Source organism: Muscardinus avellanarius (assembly GCF_963383645.1).
Source record: "Muscardinus avellanarius genome assembly, chromosome: 7".
Lineage (NCBI taxonomy): Eukaryota > Metazoa > Chordata > Mammalia > Rodentia > Gliridae > Muscardinus > Muscardinus avellanarius.
In genome coordinates this window covers 92,161,778-92,182,444 of record NC_137793.1, presented here as the reverse complement: position 1 = coordinate 92,182,444, position 20,667 = coordinate 92,161,778, and the positions used below count along the sequence as shown (strand labels likewise).

Genomic DNA, 20,667 nt, shown 5'->3' with positions numbered 1-20,667 from the left:
ATGTTGAACGGCACCACTCTAGAGGCAGGTGAGGTCTAAGCCCTATCTCCCTTGCACCTTTCTCGGCATGAGTGTGTGTGCATGAGGTTGTGTGCACACGCGTGAGCGTGACCCCTTTGCGTGGAACGAGGAGGAACGTGTGCTTGTCCTAAAAATTAAACTAGGCTTTGGGGGGCTCGGAAATACACCGTCTGGTTCAATGTCCTGACAGGCAGGATTCCTGCAACCGGGCTTTTTATTATTTTCCCCCCTTTTGCTTGAATGTATTGAATGTCTGATTTTGCTTAGGATCAGGGGTCCAGGGCGCTGGGCAGAAGTTGAGGTGTCAATGAGTCTGAAGTAGTCACCAGCTTGAGGGACCCGCTCAAAACTCCGGAGAGCTGCTGGGGGCGAGAGGTCTCCTGGCTGGAGGCAGTGGCAGCGGGCAGGGAAGTCTCTCTTTCCCATCTTTGCTGGGCTTCCCTGGAAACTGGCTTTACCCCCATTTCATGTTGTTCAATCCTAACCCAGTGCAGCCGTGTCTGCGAGTGATCCCAGGAAAACCAGAATGCCGTGTCCAATTTACCCCGCAATTTCTGGGGGGCTGAGGGCCGGTGGTGCAGCAGATCTCAGGTAAAAGGGGCTTCAGATTTCAGATGGGCTGCAGTCCAAACTTGCCAGCAGCCTTGCCAGAGAAAACCACGGGGGCTACAGACAACATAGGTTTGAAGGGAGCAAGCAGCTGGCAGAAGGCTTTGCAGATGGGAAGGGTGAGCGCGGACCCAGAGCATCCCGACCAGGCAGACCAGCCCATTCAGCAGCCAGCAAAGGTGCGCAGCTCAGGGTCCCTCTCTGGCTTGTCTACATCCCCCAGCCCTAGCCCTGCCCAGCTCACTCTAATATGTCTTGAGGGAGGCTCCCCTATTAGGACAGAGGCAGAGGTGCGCCGGGACCTGACAACCTTGTTTGGGGAAGGAAGATTCTCACTGTTTTCAGAGAGATCTCCCTCTCCGCTGTCCCCCGGTGCCTCCCCGCCAACTGCTCACCTCCAAAGTGCCACAGCCTGGACTTAGGAGGCCCGCTGGGCCCCGCTGAGCACGCAGGTCTTAACCCCAAGACCATTCTGACTTCCCTGGGACTTTGGGGTGCTATGGACAATGCCGAAAGTTAGGCACAATTTGTTTTTATCCGACCAAAAGGGCTGTTAATAGGGTCTGGAGGAAAGTGACATCTCCCCCATTTCTTGGTCAAATTCTGGGGCACAGCATCATGGCCTCCAATGCTCAGGTCTCAAGAGACCTTGGGTCACCCATGTTCTCAAGGGATGCACATCTGCTGAGTTATTTTCCTCTTTTATTACAAAAGCCTCATCTGTTCCCTGGGCAAAGCCACAATCCTCTTAATTTACTTCACCTCTCCTCCTGAGGAAGTCAACTTGGCCCAGGCCCTTTTTTTAGGTGGGGACTGCCAGAGCCTGATGAAAGGGTGCCCAGGTTTTGTGGCCCCTCCTTGAAATTCTGCCCCACTCTCTGCTGAGGGTCAGCCTCCAGCTTTTCTCAAAGCAGCAACAGTAGCCAGATGGAAGATGCCGGTAGAGCAAACAGGAAGGCTGTGCCTAGTCAATTGTCTGCACCCAGTTGTGAAGGGGGACAGCCCCAGGCCAGGGACCTACCCCAGATGCCTTGGATTCAGGGAGGAGACTCAAAATCCTCCTGAGGATGCGGGCCAGGAAGAGGCCCCCTCCAGCACCTGTCCTATTGAAGGAGGTGGGAGGGTTAGCCCCGGGGAATGGAAAAAGCCAGCACTCTAACTTTTATAGAACATTTTGCCAACACTGGTCTCAGCCTTTAGAATGGAGAGGTACAAGAGGCAAAGGTATGAAGATGCTGTCCTCTTGAAAACGCCTAGTGTCCTTGGAGAGTGAAGAGGAGTGGGGAGGACTCTTAATTTCTCAGGGCTCTTAGACAACGAAGGTTAGGATATCCCAGGTCACACACCCAGTTCAGTTCTTAAGTCATCCCCCGTCCTTCTTGAGAAATGGTGGGAAGAGGTAGGGTGGGCTGGACGGATTGGGAAGCTATTCTGCAGAACTAACAAGGACCTCCCAAACTTCAGCAGACCCTTGCCCCGCCCCCAGTTTTGCCCAGGCTTTCTGCTTTTGCTGAGCAGGAAAACTCCTGGCAGTTCCCTTCTTTATGAAAAGTAGCAAATCCCGCTGGGCGCAGGAACCTACAACCCAGTTTTATAAGAAAGAGCAAGGATTCATTCAGCTGAGAAGCTGCTAGCAGGAAGTGCTCTGCTCTGCCGGTACCTGAAAGATGGTTTAAAAATGTGTGTGGAATAGATGAAGGAAGGAAGGATTGCAAGGTTTACAGGACTTCGTGCTTGACTTCCCTGGAGACTCTGTACAAAGTTCCGCCTTTTTCCAAGAATCCTTTGGTTTGTTCAGCTTTCCCTTCATGAAGTCTCCGAAGTTTCATTCTCTTATGAGGAATCTATGGTGTTCTTGGATTTTTCTTTTCACTGTTCTTACTGAGCAGGAGCAAAATCCAACCACAACCAAACTAATTCCAAACACCTTTATTTAGAAAACCGGGAAGGGTTCGGTGCAGAAACTACACAGTGGGCTGAGGTCCTGTATTTACTCTGTGCGTGAGCCTCCTTGGGTTAATTGGTGTCCTTATAAGTCCCTCCTCTTTCTCCTCCTTCTCAGGCTCGATGTCGGTCTAACTGCTGACTTGTGTGAAGGCAATCTGCCTCTTTGTGAGAGGACCTGCTGTCTCTGAAAGGGCCCCTGCGCCTGCCCCTCCTTGGGGCCCTTCCTGCATGCACGTGGGTTTGAAAAGCTCATTGATTTCCATCCAAAGGGGCTAATTACATTACTTACAGTAAATAGCCGCCCTGCTGTCAGGTAGGGCTGCCAAAGTGAGGGGGGGTCTCCAGCTTAGTTCACTCGATTGGTTTCATTTTTGTGTGAAATTGTGTTTTATGAGCTGCATTCTGGCACCCAGAAGAACTTAAAAGTGTCCAGTCTGAAAATAACATTTTTCACCTTGAGGAAAAAAAAAAAAAAAAAAAAAAGGAAGAGAAGCATTCAAGTCTTGGATTTCATGGAAGAGGGGACTCCAGAGCCCGGGATGCGGATGCTTTGGGACTGGAAGTCAGGCTGCTGCTCCACGGGTAGTTTCCTTCCTTCCTTCCATCCACTCATCCATCCATCCATCCATCCTTCCTTCCTTCCTCCCTTCTTTTCTTCCTCTTTCCCTCGCTGTTTCTCTCCGTCTCCCGGCAGAGGGAAGCCAGCGGTTCCTGTCCCCAGGATGTCACATCCTAAGCCACAACCCTCCTGGGCAATTTGGCGGGGAATCTTAGGCAACAGTGACTGGCAACCGGGACGCCAGGACGGAGAGCGGCCGGGCTTCCTTCGACTTACTGCCGCGTGGGTTCCTGTCGCCGCGGCCCCCTCTTCTGGCCCTTAAGGGGCCTCTGGCCGTTTGAATGAATCGACAATATCAGAGTATTGTGGACACATTTTAATGGGGCTGGGGAGGGGCCTCCGCGAACAGGAACAGAGAGCGACAGAACAATCCCACCTCTTATGAGGAGCAGGTCTGCCTGGCGGACCCGTCAGTTCGCACCTTCCCCTTCTCCACCGCGAGAAACCCGATTCACACCCTCCCCAGTGTGCGGGGCGCCCCGTTTTATAAGTCCCGGGTCTTGCGAGGGCGGCGGGAGCCGCGCGCGATGGGGCCTTGGGGCCGGCGCCTGATCCTGCCCGGTCCGCGCCGAGCTCGCCGGGGTCCTCGTCTGGCTTCACAGGTTGACTAGTTTCAAACCGGGCCTTGGCATCGCCGACAGTTTTCTTTCCAACTTGAATTGGGTAAGGGAATAAACCACCTCAGGGTCAGGGTTCGGTTGCAGAGAAGTCCACCCCGGGCCCCCCTATACACCCTAACTTTTCAAAAAAAATTGGGCCAAAGTAAACTTTAGAAAGGTAGGTTCCCCAAACCCCTTTTCACTAGGGAGGACGCTTCAGTGCCTGGTGGTGTCCGGGTTCCCGGGAAGGCGAGGCCAAGACGCGAACTGTCGGTGCTTTTAAGAAGCGAGTTGAAGAAGAAGGGCCAGGGGAAGGAAATGACCGAACACTCCAGTCTCCACCTCCCCAAAGTGTTTTTGCATCTCGACCCAATCCCTATGCATTTTGGATCTTGTAGGCTGGGGATTAAGGAAAAAAAAAAAAAAAGTAGACACGGAGGAAACCCGAAGTTTAGAGCTGATATTCCGAGTTTCCTAGTCGGGGTATGATTTTGAACTTAAGATCAAATAGGCGGGTTCCCTGCCACTTGTGCCTGGGCAGGGACAATAAGCCTCCTTTCTCGTTTTAAAACCAGGGCTCCTTTTCCTCTTTAAAACAAAACTGCTGAGAACTCATGAAGGGATACGTCGTTGGATGTGTGTGTGTGTGTGTGTGTGTGTGTGTGTGTGTGTGTGTGCGCGAGAGAGAGCGCTCCCGAGTGTTGTGGGGAGGCAACTGCCCCCTCCCACCGCCTCCCCTCCATCCCCCCACCCCTTTGTAAAGTTTGTCCCTGCTCGCCATCACCGGGGGGTTGAGAGGAGTATGACAGGTCTTTGTTGTCTGAATAAAAATCCGTGGCAGCTCCGGGGAGAGAACTCCTCCTACTAAATTATCAAAAATGGGCTGGCTTTAGTCTCTTAACAAATTGGACACAGCTCTGGCAGTAGCAGTCCCCAACCCAACCTACAGGCTCTGGGAACTTGCTGGCGGCCAGGGACCGCGGAAAATAACACTTCGTCTTCTTTCTTTGTGTTCAAAACTATTTTCTTTCTTCACCAGATTTTTGTTTTCCTGCCCCCCCCCGCCCCCCGCAGTTGTTTCCTATTAGTAACGCGATCTCTCGGAGCAGGAAGATTCGCCTTCGCCGCCTCTCCCCTCTGCCGGTGTTTGTGGTCGGTCCGCACATCTCCTCCAGGGAGCCGCTGGCGCTTTTTTTTTTTTTTTTAATTCCATCTTCCCACTTTCCCCCCTCTTTTCTCCCTGCAAGCAGGCCTATTTTCGGTCTATCTCAGCCTCTTTCTGCTCCGCTCTTGCCTCCTGCCCTGGTCCCCGCGCCTCTCTGCGCTCCGCCACCGCACAGCCCTCCGCGGTCCCTTCGGCTCCTGCACTCGGATGAGTTGGGAGCCCCCGGGCGCGTGTTTATGGAAATAGTGGGGTGCCGAGCCGAAGACAACTCGTGTCATTTCCGCCCCCCAGCCATGCTCTTCCACGGGATCTCCGGAGGCCACATCCAGGGTATCATGGAGGAGATGGAGCGCAGATCCAAGTCCGAGGCCCGCCTGGCCAAAGGCGCGCAGCTCAACGGCCGCGACGCGGTAAGCAGGGGCCGGGCTGGCGCGGCGGATCCGGGGCGCGGGGCTCAGCCCAGCCTGGAGTCCTCGCTCCGCAGAGGTCTGGAGCCGCGCGTTGGAGGGACGTCGGCTTGAGGACATCGCTGGGGGTTCCCCGCTCCACCTAGGTTTGAAAGGCTCGAGGCGACTTTTAAATTTTGAAGTCTTAAGTCTATGCTACCCAAACCCCAAGCCCGTTTCCCGCTCTCTCTCTGCTGTTCCGGAGGCAACAGGGCGACCCCGGGAGTGGGGGGAGAGGGGCGTCCTCTTCTGCAAACCTCAAAACTCCAATCTCCAGTGTCCCTGGCCTCCCCGGCGCCTCCCCGGCGGGCGAGGACCTCGCAGCCCCGAGGGCAAGCTCGGCTCAGGCAAACGAGGTCTGCATGCCCGGGCGTCCCGGCCAAGAGAGTCCGGGTGGCCTTGGCCTTAGAAGACCAGACCTTTGCAGTAGACACAGAAGCGACTGGTCCATTTCCAATTCTCAGGACGCGTGGGGCTCAGCTCCCCAAACCCAGAGATGTTCAGTCGTTACATCCCGTCTTAGTTCCCCTGTCCGCAGCGTTTGGTTCTCGGGCTGGGCTGGTGCACGGGAAGGGAGAAGTCAAATAAAAAATGCGAAGGAGCGGGGCACCCGGTTCAAAGACAGAACTTCGTAACCCTGAATTCAAGTAACCAATTACCACTAATATTACTACTCATAACAATAAATGTCATGTCCTCTTTTTAAAAAGATGGTAATCTTAAGTGTTTCCCGCTCCCATTTATAAGCTGGAGGGAGAAAACTGTAAAAGTATTCCGAAATGGTTCCAGCCAAACAGTGCTGTGTATATACTCTGCCGGGGATTGTAGCTCAGCTCAGGGCTAACCCGGGAGACTGTTCTAGCTCGCCCAGTGTTGTTTTGGTTTGCCTTTAAAAAAATTGAGTGGGTAGATGGATGTGTCTACCATAGCAACATTATTTCGCTGGGGTCTCTTAGTTCCGAGTAAAAGATGGAAACTACTTTTCCCGGCCAGCCAAAATAGCCTACACAAGTCCAGCCCTTTCTGCTAGTCTTGAGGAAAAGGTCCCGTGATTAACTCCCCCCCCCTCTTTTGTGGTTATCCTATTTAAAAATAAAAACAGCAACCAAATCCTGGACTTGGCTTCCCAAGGTGAGATTCGCCATACTCTCAGCCTCAGTTGGACCCAGCCGGGAAACCTAATTGAGACACCAAATTTTCGGGACAAAGATTCCCCCTGTTTATGTTTATAACAGGGAAAGAGGTACAGAGCTGGTGGGACTGGACAATGGTCCTTCTTTCTGAACACTCACATTACACGCTTACAAGGAACAAGACCAACAGCCCCGAAAATCAGGAATGGTTGAATCTGCCAAGTAAACCCCAACCCAAACAATCCCGACCAACTTCTGAGTACCCTTGCTTTTGATTTCAACGCTGCCAATACAAACCTGGAGAAATAGATGCGTCATTTTGTTTGTGCAAACAATCTGTGCTATTTCAAATTTACTTTTCACTTCCTAAGAATTGTATTGATTGTATTTTCGAAGGCCACGAATATAAGCTGATAATTATTCTAATTCAAGAACACCCACCAAACTCGAGTCGATAGCCTCTCAGTCCTTTTTAAACGTGGCTTGGGGGCTTGGGATGGACGGGATGTCTTTGGGTTCATAGTACCGGGAGGACGAAGATGCTGATTCAGATAGACCGGGAAGAAGGGGAGCGGGCCTCCAAAGAGAGAAATTTTTGCAAATGTTTACTGAGAGGTTGCTAACCGGCTGTCTGAGGGGGGATCCCGTGTGTTGCGGGGATGCCCCACACTCCCCTCAGCCTGGACCTGTGCTTGCTTTGCAGGGCATGCCCCCGCTCAGCCCGGAGAAGCCCGCTCTGTGTGCTGGCTGTGGGGGCAAGATCTCGGACAGGTACTACCTGCTGGCGGTGGACAAACAGTGGCACCTGCGTTGCCTAAAGTGCTGTGAATGTAAACTGGCCCTGGAGTCTGAGCTCACCTGCTTCGCCAAGGACGGTAGCATTTACTGCAAGGAGGATTACTACAGGTACTTCCCCCTACACACTCACTCCTGTCCAGGTATAGCTGAGTCTGTAGTCCCCTCTCTGCTCTTCCGCCTCCTCCAGGGAACATTTAATCATTCCAGGACAGGAGAATTCACTGCATATGCCTTCTAAGCTCCATCCCCTGGACCGGTGGTGAAGAGGGCACCCAAGGTCTGGAGCTTTTTATCAATGAATACCGAGCCCTTCTAGCAATTCCCAGTGCCTTTGCAAACACTGGGGAAATTTGGGAAACAGTGAACTGGTCTCCGCAGACCATCTGAGACTAGAATGCACCCCCCCCCCCCCCCCCGCTTACTACGAACGAGACAATTTGGGCGTCTTGGAACTGAACTGGGGCCCCAGGAAGCAGCAGCAATAGGGTGGGTGACAGATGACCTTGTAAAAGACTACAAAAAGGAACAAATTCCGCTGCCAAAACCCCAGTCATGGAGTTTCAAGTTCCCTTTGCATCTAGTTAGGCTATTTAGAAGCGGTCTATAGAGAAAACTCAGCAGCGGGAGTGTTTATTGATTCTTCATAGTTGTTTCTGGGTTGGAAAGGATGGGCAGGTGACCTAGCTGGGCTCTCAGTAGAAGCAAGAGAGGTGGTTAAATAAGGAAGAATAACCTTTTCTCTATAAAATTGTCATCCCCTCCTCCGGCGGCCATCTGTATGTTTTTGTGCACACTCAAACATGCAGGAATAACAATATATGTGTAGAATATGTTCTAATCAAGGAAGCTGTTCACTTGGCATTGCGATTTAATATTCTTTGGATAGCACTGTTAATTAGGTACTGTGAGCTTTTGTTTACTTAAAAAATCTTCACTTTGCAAAGAAAGAAACTAAAGCTTAGTAGCCAATTCTTCTAACTTTAATGGAAGGATCTTTGTCCTCCATCCCTAGAATCAGGACCTGTCAATGATCACATAAAATTGATGTCCAGAGTGGGCTCAAGTGCCTTGTCCTGGAGCCCTCCATCTCAGTTTTTGGCTTCTTCAGAACAAGCCCAAGTGTTGCGGGTGGGAGATGGCCCTTTCTTGTACCAACCAGCGCCCTGAGCCTTCTGTTTCCTTCCAGAAGGTTCTCTGTGCAGAGATGTGCCCGCTGCCACCTTGGCATTTCTGCCTCTGAGATGGTCATGCGTGCTCGAGACTCTGTCTACCACCTGAGCTGCTTCACCTGTTCCACCTGCAACAAGACCCTGACCACGGGCGACCATTTCGGCATGAAGGACAGCCTGGTGTACTGCCGCGCCCACTTCGAGACCCTCTTGCAAGGGGAGTATCCACCACAGCTGAGCTACACCGAGCTGGCGGCCAAAAGCGGAGGCTTAGCCCTGCCTTACTTCAATGGCACCGGCACCGTGCAGAAGGGGCGGCCCCGGAAGCGGAAGAGCCCGGCGCTGGGGGTGGACATCGTCAATTACAACTCAGGTGGGCTCCCACCCTCCCGTGTCCAGTGAAGTCCTGTCTCCCCAGACCACAGGGAGGATTCCATAGAGCTCCCTTCCCAGCCCAAGATGTGGCTGCAAAGAGGTGGCTTCGCCCATTATCTCCCTGTTCTCACTACAGTTCCTCTTGGTCTGAAGGAAGAGAGAGAGGGAGAGAAAAAGAGAGGGAGAGGGAGAGATACATTTTATTAAGTTTGGGACAAAAAAATCACGTTAACCAAGGGGGTTTAGTAACTTTCTCCAAACAGGCAGAGCCAAATCCTGGTTGCCCATTAGTTAATGAGCCCATTAGTTTCTGGCTCCCAGTTGGAGTAAAACAGCCCCAGGGTAATTCTTTTGTGGAAGCCAAATTATAGATCCTGGAGGAGGTTTCCTAAATACTGAAAAGGTTTGCTCGTGTGTATACACATGTGCGCGCACATGTGCGCGTGCAAACACACACACACACACACACACACACACACACACACACACACTCTTTGTCTAGAGGGGGCAGAGGCTGTGGTCACCAGCCCAAAGTTAATCAGCAACACAGTTGGCAAGAACATTGCAAAACTGAATCCCTGATCTTGGCAGAAAGCAGCGGGAGGGTGGGAGGCACTGGCACACTGGGTTGGCCTATGCTGAGGCTAGGTCAGGGTGTTCATCCAGTCTGCCCATTCCCTTCCCTGTGTGATGGACCATCCTGCTGTCCAGACCCTAGCTAGTGGAGGAAGCTGCAGGTCGGGCCCACTGAATAGGCTTCCTGGTGTCTTGGCTGCCCTTTTGTTCTCCACCCGCCCCCCGCCTTCTCCCTTAATTAAAAACAAAACACAGGCAACAGGCTGAGAGCACACTTTCTTCCTTGCTTTGGGGGACACACCTCTCATTTTTCAATCTGCCTCACACTCGTGCATCAATTTCTCATTGCTGGTAGCCTGTCCCCACCTCCTATCCCTCAGGTGATGATGTTAACAGACCATAATCTTTTACTGAATAGGAAGGAAGCTCTTTTGGTGAGTTCCAGCCATTGGGAAAAGGTGGTTCTGGAAGGCCTTGGCTAACTTCTGGGGAGTCTAAGAACCTTGATTGTTCTGAGCTAATTTCAGCAAGCAAGAGTCTCAGGCCAGGCACACCATTCTGTTGGAGGGAACCTTGGGGAACTATCTTCTTGTGGCAACCCTACTTCCATTACGACGAATACCCCAGACATCCTGGCAAAGCGTGGGTACTCTGATGCACGAATCATACCTGTTTTTATCTACCACTCCCCAGTACCTGGTAGGGTGCTGGATGTTGTTGCTTAAGTGATAGAGAAACAAGGTCCGGTCAGTTAAGTGATTTGTTCAAAGTCTTACAACAAGTGTGACAATGTGGAGCCCAGCCAAGAAGCTAGAAACTCACTTTATTTCCTAGGATCTCCTGCCTGGGTCTCCAAGGAATGAAAAAGGACTTGGCCAGCTCCACACACACTTCACCATGGCCATTTTGTGTGAGACCAGTGAGGCCTGGGATTTTGCCAACCCTGGAGTGCACTGCACTTCGCCCTCCTCCTGGCCCCTGCGGTGCTGGGGACATGGCTTTGGTGGGGGGGACACTTTGCTCTGCACACTTACTTCATCTTCTTTGATGCGTGGTCCCTGGGGCAATTCGGGCAGTGCACTAATTGTTCTTTATTAATAGGAGATGACATTGGAATCTTGAGCCACTCACCAAGGCCTTAATGCCCTAATTAGAGAGAGACAGAGGGGAGAGAGCAAGCCAGGGAGAGGAAGAGAGAGAGGGAGAGAGAGGCTGGACTGACTCATCCATGACTAGCAATTCCCTTGGACAGAGGGAATCTCTCAGGCCCATCAAGTCAGAAGGGTGGAGATTTCTAGCTTTTTGGTTGTTTAATCTAATTATCTAAATTTTTTTTGTCCTTACTTTTGATTAGAAAGAGCCAAGGAACTTTAAGAACAATAGAATTCAGCTTCTCTTACCTCTCTGCAGAGAACTAGACTGCATATTTATTTCCCAAAAAGACTGAGAATCTTCTCCAGAGTTACTTGGAAGTTTAGTTTGCAAATTAGTGCTGTTTCAAGTTATCGAGAAAGTTGACGTCTTGCACATAAAAGAGGGAAAATTTGCTGTTGAGGACCCGCTAAACCCTTTTGTATTGCACTCATCCCTCGCCAGCCTGTTAGTTAACATTCACTTTTACATTTTTGGATTTTTTTTTTCCAGAGAAAGGAGTAAACAGTATGTGTTTCTTTAAGATTAGGTGCAAAATAACCCAGGAGAATTGGTTTAAAATGCCTAGCCCAAAATTAGCTCCCCTCCCATGTAAAAAAGTACTTATGAATTGGATGCTAGTTTGTCATAAAACTAAGGAAAAGAAACCCTTTAGCAAATTAAAAATATGTTAAAATGTATAAAATAAAATGGGACCACGGTTTTAATTACTTCTTTTAGTCTTCTTTGGATTTTATATTGCCTTTTCTGCTTAAATGTAAACAAGTCTCATAAAGGTCAACCTTGAGATAAAACAAAGCATAAATCACAGTGATATGTTTTTAAAAACATGGACACAAAACATGTTTATAGTCCAAAGACCCAGAGACGATGTAAAACTTGCAGAGGTCAGTTAGCAAGTGACATTAGACAAATGCCTTTGAGTGAGAATGTTCCTAATTTAGCTAATACCTCTGTGTAAATTAATTGGGCAAATAATTTAGAAAGAGATATGGGACATCTATCTGTAATACTGGGTTGAGAAACAGTCCTTCAGAGGTAAGAAGATTTAAGATAGTTCTTATTTAGTCACTTGTCAAAATCTTTCTTTAGGTTCTTTCTACCCCAACTTCTGAAGTTCCTGATTGTTGTTAAATTAGCCTGGCACTGACCCCTAGTGGTCTCCCAGGAATCGGTAGAGTCCCGGGAATGTTACCAATGTTACCAACCTTCAAAACGACCATCTCTCTCATAAGGGACTAAAAATAATAATTTATTTAGATCTTCTCACTAACTTTAATGATTCCTACGTGTACTTACAGGTGGAATCACGAGATGATTTTAAGAGACTTATTTGATCTCATATTCCAGGGAAGAAGATACTCCTAAAAGCTTTAGAAACAATCGAGCGAACACAATCATTACCCAAGTTTACATAATGCATTCGTAGTTAAATGCAAATAATTTAGGAGAGTTAGCTGAATTACTCTGTGGAAGAAATAGATTTCTCTATTAAATTGCATAATGTAAGTGATAACATAGTCACATGAAAATCATATGTGATAAAACATGTTTAAGAAAGACCTGACCTATTTTCTTATACATTGGATATATATTTCATGTGGAAACAAGCCCAGTAATTATATTTAATGCAGTAAAATACTCTTATGAGTTTTATATCAGTAATGGACACAGGATACATAGTCAGGAAAGCAATTCAATCAAATCTTATTGCAATTACTTTTCATGAAACTCATTTTAAAGATTAGTGATTATATAGCTAAGTTGGCAATCACGTTCATTTTTAGGAATTATTACCATGGGGGAAAGGTAATGGCTAGGAGTATTTTTTTTAACACCAAGTTAAGGCTTCTGTCCCAGAAGTAATATTCAATTTGATGTGTTGTTCAAGAAAAGGTACAAATAATAGGAAGAACATCTTATTTGAAGAAGCTGCCAATGAATACCATTTTCTTCTCTGACCATGTTGTTGGGGAGCACATTTGTAATCTGCTTGTGAAATATGGCTCAGTTTGCTAGAGATAAGTATAGTTTTATGGTAGATCCTGAGTTGCTGTTTCACCCATTTGAGGCTATGAAAGTGCAATCCTATAGACTCTTTGAACTCGACATATCCCCACTGGGATGAAATAGGATAAAATGTAAAATATATTTTCTCTGTTATCTCTGGGTATTTGCTGTCATTTCTGGTGGGTTTGAGAAGCTTATGTTCAACATTCAAATGTCTATATCTGGCTTGCATTCCATTTAAGATGGATTGGACTTTGCCTTTATATCCGTGTGTAATTTTATTGCTGAACAAAGGGTCTAAAATCTTGATGGAATGCTTGTTGAGTTCCTTGCCTGTGTGTCTCAGGGAACCCAAAGTGACTATGATCTAGTTTTCTTTTTTCCTTAAAGAACTCATCTGTTCTTTGCTGTGTGTGTGTGTGTGTGTGTGTGTGTGTGTGTGTGAGAGAGAGAGAGAGAGAGAGAGAGAGAGAGAGAGAGAGAGAAATGGAAATACAAAACAAAGAGACAGTTCATGCTTAGTCTTCTTACAATTTGGGAGAATTTCTTATTAAATGAGTTTTGTTATACACCCAATCTCTTTGGTAATAACTGTACAGCTTCCGGATTTTTTATGTGCTAGATATTTTCAAAAAGTAATTCTAACCAGAGGATAGCAGGCGGATAACATTTTATTAAGCAGAATGTAAAAGCTAACATTAAGAGATGGCTCTGCTGGGAATGGTAGCACATGCCTATAATCTCAGTATTTGGAAGGCTGAGATAGGAAGATCGCAGATTTGAGGCCAGCCTCAGCAACTTAACAAGATCCTGTTGTTTCCAACCACCAAAAAAAAAAAAAAAAAAAAAAAAAAAAAGGCTTGGAGTACACCTCAGAAGTAGAATGCCCCTGGATTCAATCCCCAGCAACACACACACACACACACACACACACACACACTCACACACTCACACGCCTCACTTTTAAAATAATGCACTAAAATGCAGGATGAACAAATATGAATATATCAGATAAATGTGTGAAATAAGGGTGTAAGGGAAAAACATTATCATGCCCTCGAATTTTCAAAGTTGGCCAAATCAATAATATTCAACAAAATGTTTTCATCCTATAGTTATATTTCTTATATGGAGTCAGCAGGCTTTGGGAAATGACCTTTTAAGTGTACAGCTTTGCATCCTGGGGATGATGACTTTTTAGCTGGGTTCAAAAGCTAACTTGTTTTGCCCTTGGTGCCAAGAAGAGCTTTGCAAAAGTAGAGAGAATGCCACCTCCCTCTGCAGAGCAGCCAGTGCACGGCTTGTCTCTCACTTACATACCTCCAGAGCTTGCAGGGCCAAGACGAGAGCCCAGAATAAGCCCTGGAAACACCTCTCAGCTGTGAGCTATGGGGGCATGCTTCAGGCATAAACTGAATGAGGAAAGGCTGAGCTCATTCTCTTTCAGAAATATTTATTAGAATAATTCCCCGGGAAAAGTATTTTCTTCCTGTTATAGCCTTATGCTAATCAGTCAGAGGTGAAAGCCCTCAAACACAATATTCTTAGGATTGCATAAGAAATTTGCAGGTTTTTATTTTCTAATATCTCCCCGTTTCCCAGCCACCTTCTTTTCTCCTGATTGAGAAAGCACTAAGAATTTGAAGAAATGCTAAAATTTCAAAGTGACTTGGATTCCTCCTTAGTTGGTGGGCTCCCAGAAAATTTCCAGAGAGCTGAAATGCTTGTTTGCCATATTTCCCATGATAAAAAACAAAGTTTTTAGATAGTACATGTCATTCCAGAAACACAGAAAACAATCTAGAGCCTGGTGTGGTGACACATGCCTGTAATTCCAGTACTAGAGAGACTGAGAGACACGAGGATTGCAAGTTTGAGGACAGCTTAAGCAATTTAGTGAGAATGCCCCTGGGTCCAACCGCCAACACCAAACCAAACCAAACCAACCAACCAAATAACCCCCCTCAAAAAAAAAAAAGCACCCCAAACAAACCAAAAACCTAGAGATTGAAAAATAAAGAATGTGAATGTGGGCAGTGGGATGATGTTGGTATATGTAAGTATATTAGGGAAGGTTTCTTCCTTTTTCTCTTGAAGAAGGTCTCTCTGCTGCTTGCTATTTAGGGTTTTCATCTTCCCAGGGGTTTCTACTAACCATCAGGCAAAAGAGAGGCTTTATCTAATATTCTTCTATTAGGTTGCCTTCAGTTTTGTTCACATTAACAAACTAGTTTGGCGAATTGGGTAATTAAGTTCTTTTTTGCATGTGTACGTACCGTTCATAATAGGGTTGACTGCCTTTTTCTTTGTTGCCTTATTACCATAACAACATCATATCAGAGTGCCTGCCATCATTTTAGGTAGTGCAAGAGTCTCCACTGAGCAGTCTTGTTCCCTGTTACTCTAACAGGTTGTAACGAGAATGAGGCAGACCATTTGGACCGGGACCAGCAGCCTTATCCACCTTCGCAGAAGACCAAGCGCATGCGGACCTCCTTTAAGCACCACCAGCTCCGGACCATGAAATCCTACTTTGCCATCAATCACAACCCGGATGCCAAGGACCTCAAGCAGCTTGCTCAGAAAACAGGCCTGACCAAAAGAGTCTTGCAGGTAAGATACCTCCATCACCAACTGTGTGTATACATCTCCCCATCCCCTTGCCAATAAATAGTTCTCTACCCTGATTGGCTGTCTATCCTGATAGGGATATTTTCTATTCTGTTTCTTATTAGTTTACTTTAGTTATCTCCCTAGAGGGTATACTGAGATTTTGCAGGGGCTTTGTGGAGGGTACTCAGAGAGAGATCCAGGATCTTTTAAGGTGTGGCCACATTCTCCTTACAGATTCAGAGGGTCTCTGAAGCCAGCACTTTGCCTCCTGCCAGGCAAATGCAAGTAATGTTCTTTGCACAAGCCATGGTTCTAGAGATTCTCATTCATATTAGGCTCTCTACCATGGATTTGAGAAGGATCTGCTTCAGCAAACTCTTGGTAGTCTCACATGTCATGACCTCCCCAATCCAGGTGAACCCTTTCCTCCCAACTCCCTCACAGCCAAATGTATGCTTAGTGTCTCAGTAACCAGTCAGAGCAAGTATCTTCCCATTTTTACAAACCATAATTAAAAAGTGGGAATTTGTTCTGCTGTCAGACTCATCATGGTAAGAATATAAGACTTGGAGATTATAATCGGTTGTTGTGAATCACCTGTGTTCTCCCACTTCTCAGTGACAAACAGCAGACACTTTAAATTTTCATAGTGTCTGGCCATTTGGGGTCTGTGGTCCTGGAAGAGTTTTTCTTACATGAAGCATACTTCCTGGGTGTCAGTATCATGAATAGCTTCCACTCTGTTTCAGTGATCACTTCCTATGAATGATTCTTCCTTTGGGATGCATTTAGTGGCCCTGCTTCTCCTCATTCCCAAAGACAACAATAGAGGACTCAGGGTGTATTCCCTTTTCCCTTTATCTCTGTAACTTCATTTCCATGCTATCTCTAAGTAAGCATAAGCATCAGTGGTCCCATGCGGTGCTGGTTCATGCTGGGCGGGAATAGGTGAAGGTGTAGAGGAAAACATCTGTCGTGTTATTGGCATTACTCTTGCTTTAAAAGAAAAGAGGAAAACATTAAAAGCCCTTGCCCTCCCAGGAAAAATAAATAATTATATTTAAAAGGAGAAATACATAAATATATTTATTATATATATATACAAAAATAATGAAAGAAAGAGAAAAAAAGAAAGGGAGAAAGACAGAGAAAAAAATATATAAAAAATAAACATCGGTAAAGAAATCAATTGGGATTGGTTTGCAGGTTTGGTTCCAAAACGCACGAGCCAAATTCAGAAGGAACCTTTTGCGGCAGGAGAATGGGGGTGTTGATAAAGCTGACGGCACGTCGCTTCCGGCCCCGCCCTCAGCAGACAGCGGCGCTCTCACTCCACCCGGCACTGCGACCACTTTAACAGACCTGACCAATCCCACTATCACTGTAGTGACATCTGTGACCTCTAACATGGACAGCCACGAATCCGGAAGCCCCTCACAAACTACCTTAACGAACCTTTTCTAACATTGGTTTTTTTTTTTTTTTTATAAAAAACAACAATTCTTCCTCTTCTTTTTATTATTATTCTAATTATTATTATTTTATTATTTACAAGACTTTTTTTTTTCTCCTTCTAACCCACAAGATATTTGGGGGAATAAAAATAACAGCTTGGTGTGTAGCATCTGCAGCCACTCGGCAAATGAGTTTACAGTATTGTCTCCTTTAAGTGAACATATTTTGTCTACAAAGTGTATTTGGAGTTTTTTTTTTTTCTTTAGGTCTTTCAGTTGGTAAGGGACGTTTTCAAATCATTTTAATAAGTGCCTCTTAAAATTGTATGTTACTTATTTCCATAACCTGGAAGAAAAAAAAATAATAGTGATATTGTGATGGGCAAATAATCATATTCCTGCTTACGTGATTAGGTTAATACTGAATCATAGAATCTGTTATTTTTTAAATCTTGCAATTATATGTGTAATTATGAAATTTTGAAAACTTCACATTTTGAAAATTGTAAAGCTGAAACAAATGAGTCGAATGTTTCTATTTCTTGCCTGAACTCTTAACTCAAATGAGGAATATGATTAAACAAAAGCATTAATAATAATACTTTTGAATAGTAATTATTAATTAGATGGGAAGTATTTTTCTTAGGGATGTACAACTCAAAAAACTTTTAACTTACCTTATTTTTTTCCAACATTAAAAAAAATCCTTGTGCATCTATGAAAATTCCACAAAGAACTTGAAATTCTATACTTTTGGCTTCCTAAAGCTTCAAAAACTAGCTCTGAAACTATTCTTTCTACTTTACTTATTTTTTCCTAGAGAAATGGAAATAAGCAAAATATAATTTAAGAAGTAAAAGAATTGATATAACTTAATTAATATCTCTATTAATTGGCTTCAGCTGTACCATGATATTGTATCTGGAATTCAACATGAATAATGTTTTTTTTTTTTAAATCTTAGTGAACTAACACCAACAATGAATTTTTTTGTTTTGTTTGATTTTATTTTGGCACAGGTTGATTTATGTATTAAAACACATTTTCTGACATTTGAATTTATTAATCTTAAAGTAGATAAACTCAGAAGCCTTGTGGATGCTGATCTGAATATATTTCCTAGTTTACAGTAGCATTTTTTTTCTTTTAATTTAAGGTAAAATCCTAACGGTCTGGGCAGTGGTGAATGTTCATCTCTATGCTTCTGTTGTAGTTAAATACCAATTAGATTGTGGATTTCCTAAAAAAAAATAAATAAAAAAGAAGTCAAGATATATGTCTTGCTTTAGTGGATTGTTAAGAATAACTTTGCACATATTCTCCACTTATGTTGGACCCCTTAGATCTCCTCTGGTGGTCTCAGTGGCTATTTAATAGATTTTAAAGGTGTCCTTCTGGCTGTATAAATGTGTGGTTACATATTGACAGTTCACTGCCCACATTAAAGTGCATTATTGTAACTTTTGCTCAGGGTCTTTAGAAAATTAGCACAGAAAGTAGCTTATTTTTTAAAAAAAAGATGATGGGAGATAAGTTAACACTGTAACAGAAGAAAGGTGTTTGCCATTATATATTTAGCAAGTGTGGTTATCATCTTATATGGAGCGTAAATCTTGACTTTTCATATTTCTATTAAATTTTGGGCATTTACCACTAACCAGACCAAACAACCTTGGTAAGGCTGAGATCGTATTGATACACTTTTACAGGTAAAATATTGACACTTATAAATTTTGTTCTTTGACAGAACAATATATGGTACTATAGATCTACTTTATTAAGTAGACTAATTATAACTCAGTTCTCTTATGTGCCTTATGAGATAACTTGGAAGTAAGTTTGTGAAAAAAATCAGGATTCTATGTGTTGTTTGTTAACTGTTTTAAGCCCTTTTGACACCTCACTAGTTTTGTACTGTTTTACCTCTTATTTCTGAAACTCTTTTTATGGTGTATCCTGTTAGAGGGGACAAACATGTCATAGAAAGCGGTTGTGCACTCTTTCAAATATAGTTGATAAATTCAATAATCTTATATATTGAGCTTCGTGTTTATAGTACAGTAAGTGGTCTAGCAAAATTGTCCATGTTTCTTTGTTTATTGATAAATGCATTGTATAGAAACTATTTCCCCTAAATATTTATGGACCAAACAATTGTGATATATCCTATTAAATTTGTGTGAATAAACCATTTTGAATCTAAGGAGTTTTATTTCCCATCAGTTTATTTAAGTTTTACCTGTAATTAGTATGTTTTCAATATCTATATGTAAAAGCTATTAAAATAGTAAGACAAAAAATTTTAAAATATTAAAACATACAAATAGTTTTTAGATATCCAGACTTCTGATTCATATTAAATGCACACACCATTGCATAAGCAATGCAATTCAATCTCGAATTAGCTTTAAATATATTTGCTTATAATAAAAGTAATGCCCCACTGATTTGACTCAGTCCAAGTTTTAGCATAAAAAATTAGATAAAGTAATTGCATGAAAGAAACCTTAAATATGATTAAGATTTAATGTTAGGTCTATTGAGCACAAATGGATTATTTGTAAATCTAAATAGAAATTGCAGACCCCTAAAGGCCGAGTTGCTCTGTAGTTAATAAATTGTCACTATGATTTTTTTCAGGGAGAACAAATCTTGGGGCATTACAGCCAAACATCCCGACGTTTGAAAATTCCCTAAAGTATTAAAAGAAGGGGAAAAGTTTGATCGGAAATCCACTGCAGTGAAGACAAAGACACTATTAGGTTATGATAATCATACATTTAAAAATTTATTGAGCCAAAAAAGAGAGAGAGAGAGTGAGACATAAATGTCATTTATTGAATGTTGACAAAACTTCTGTTCTTTATGATGTCTAACACAAATGAAGGCTTAAAATTATGTGGTTTAAAATTTTTAGATAAACCATGTATAAACCAGAGCAACCTGGCAGTCATATGCCCACCCCATATTTGGAGAAAATTATTATTGAAAAAAAAATCCCACACATTTGTCAAGCACAATAGTTGTAAAATAAAGTCCAAAAACATTCATTTCACTGCTTGCTAATGTGTGTTGGTACTGTTCATGGCATTTTCCAATTGTAAATTCAAAGCAAACTACCACTCATTTAAGAGAATAGGGATCAAAACTCAGTCATTTTAGTATTATTGTTTATAACTTCTTTTTTAAACAGAAGTCTCTGCATGCACTTTTCCATCTGTCATCTCTGGTGTACATCTCTGTAATGACTTATCTTTGCTGTTTCTTGTATGATAAATAGCTTTCCTTAATAAACATTTTATTTGATGCGAACATAGTTAACTTTATGTTAAACACACACTGTTGAAGTTAATTTTGAACACTGTTTTAAGGAGGCAGCACAGTACATTTCCAATCCTTTATATTTAGAAAAAAAAATCCAAATAATACAGTAAGGTTAATTTCTGGTTAGAGTCTAGGGTAAAATTACTTTCTTCATTTTAAACTTTTCATGACTTATTTTAATGTGTTGTATTCAATTGGCACATGTATTAAAAATAAAAAGGTAGACCCAAATTATAACAAAAATAAACCTCAGAATAAATTATTGTGTAAATTTCCAGCAACTTCTTTTAGATTATTAGGATAAAATTTATAGAACCTTTATGAGTTTACCTGTTCACTATGCAATGAGCAAATTTATTGAGATATACAATTATATTCTGAACTATGAAAAGATCCAATCTTTGTATAGTTCAAATTACATACGATTTTACTAACAAAGGAGCAAGTGGGAAGAGAAACAAATATTTAAGAATGAGGTTTTTTTAATTGTTAGAGGGAATATTTGAAGAATTTTTTTAAAAAACGTATTCGTATTTAGCTGTATATCCAAAGCATATGTTAAGCCAATTAACATATAAAATACTTTCCAGAAAATTTTCATTATGATGAAGCTTTTATTATATACAAATGAACCCTATGTAAATGATGTAACTTTTA

At 43.8% G+C, this 20,667-nt stretch overlaps 1 protein-coding gene across 4 annotated transcripts; it reads left to right on the top strand.

The window, feature by feature from the left end:
• LHX9 (LIM homeobox 9) lies at window positions 1-19,383 on the top strand (the record flags this gene model as incomplete). Of its 4 annotated transcripts, none has more annotated exons than XM_080698351.1 (6): window positions 1-28; window positions 5,252-5,370; window positions 7,243-7,445; window positions 8,524-8,879; window positions 15,030-15,232; window positions 19,327-19,383. In XM_080698351.1, the coding sequence occupies 6 exons, from the start codon at window positions 1-3 to the stop codon at window positions 19,381-19,383; spliced, it is 966 nt and encodes a 321-aa protein (XP_080554477.1). The 4 variants fall into 4 exon arrangements, with proteins under 4 accessions (XP_080554477.1, XP_080554475.1, XP_080554476.1 ...); XM_080698349.1 differs by lacking the exon at window positions 19,327-19,383 and adding an exon at window positions 16,439-16,696; XM_080698350.1 differs by lacking the exon at window positions 1-28 and having other exon boundaries at window positions 5,197-5,370.
• Between the last annotated feature and the right edge of the window lie 1,284 nt (window positions 19,384-20,667).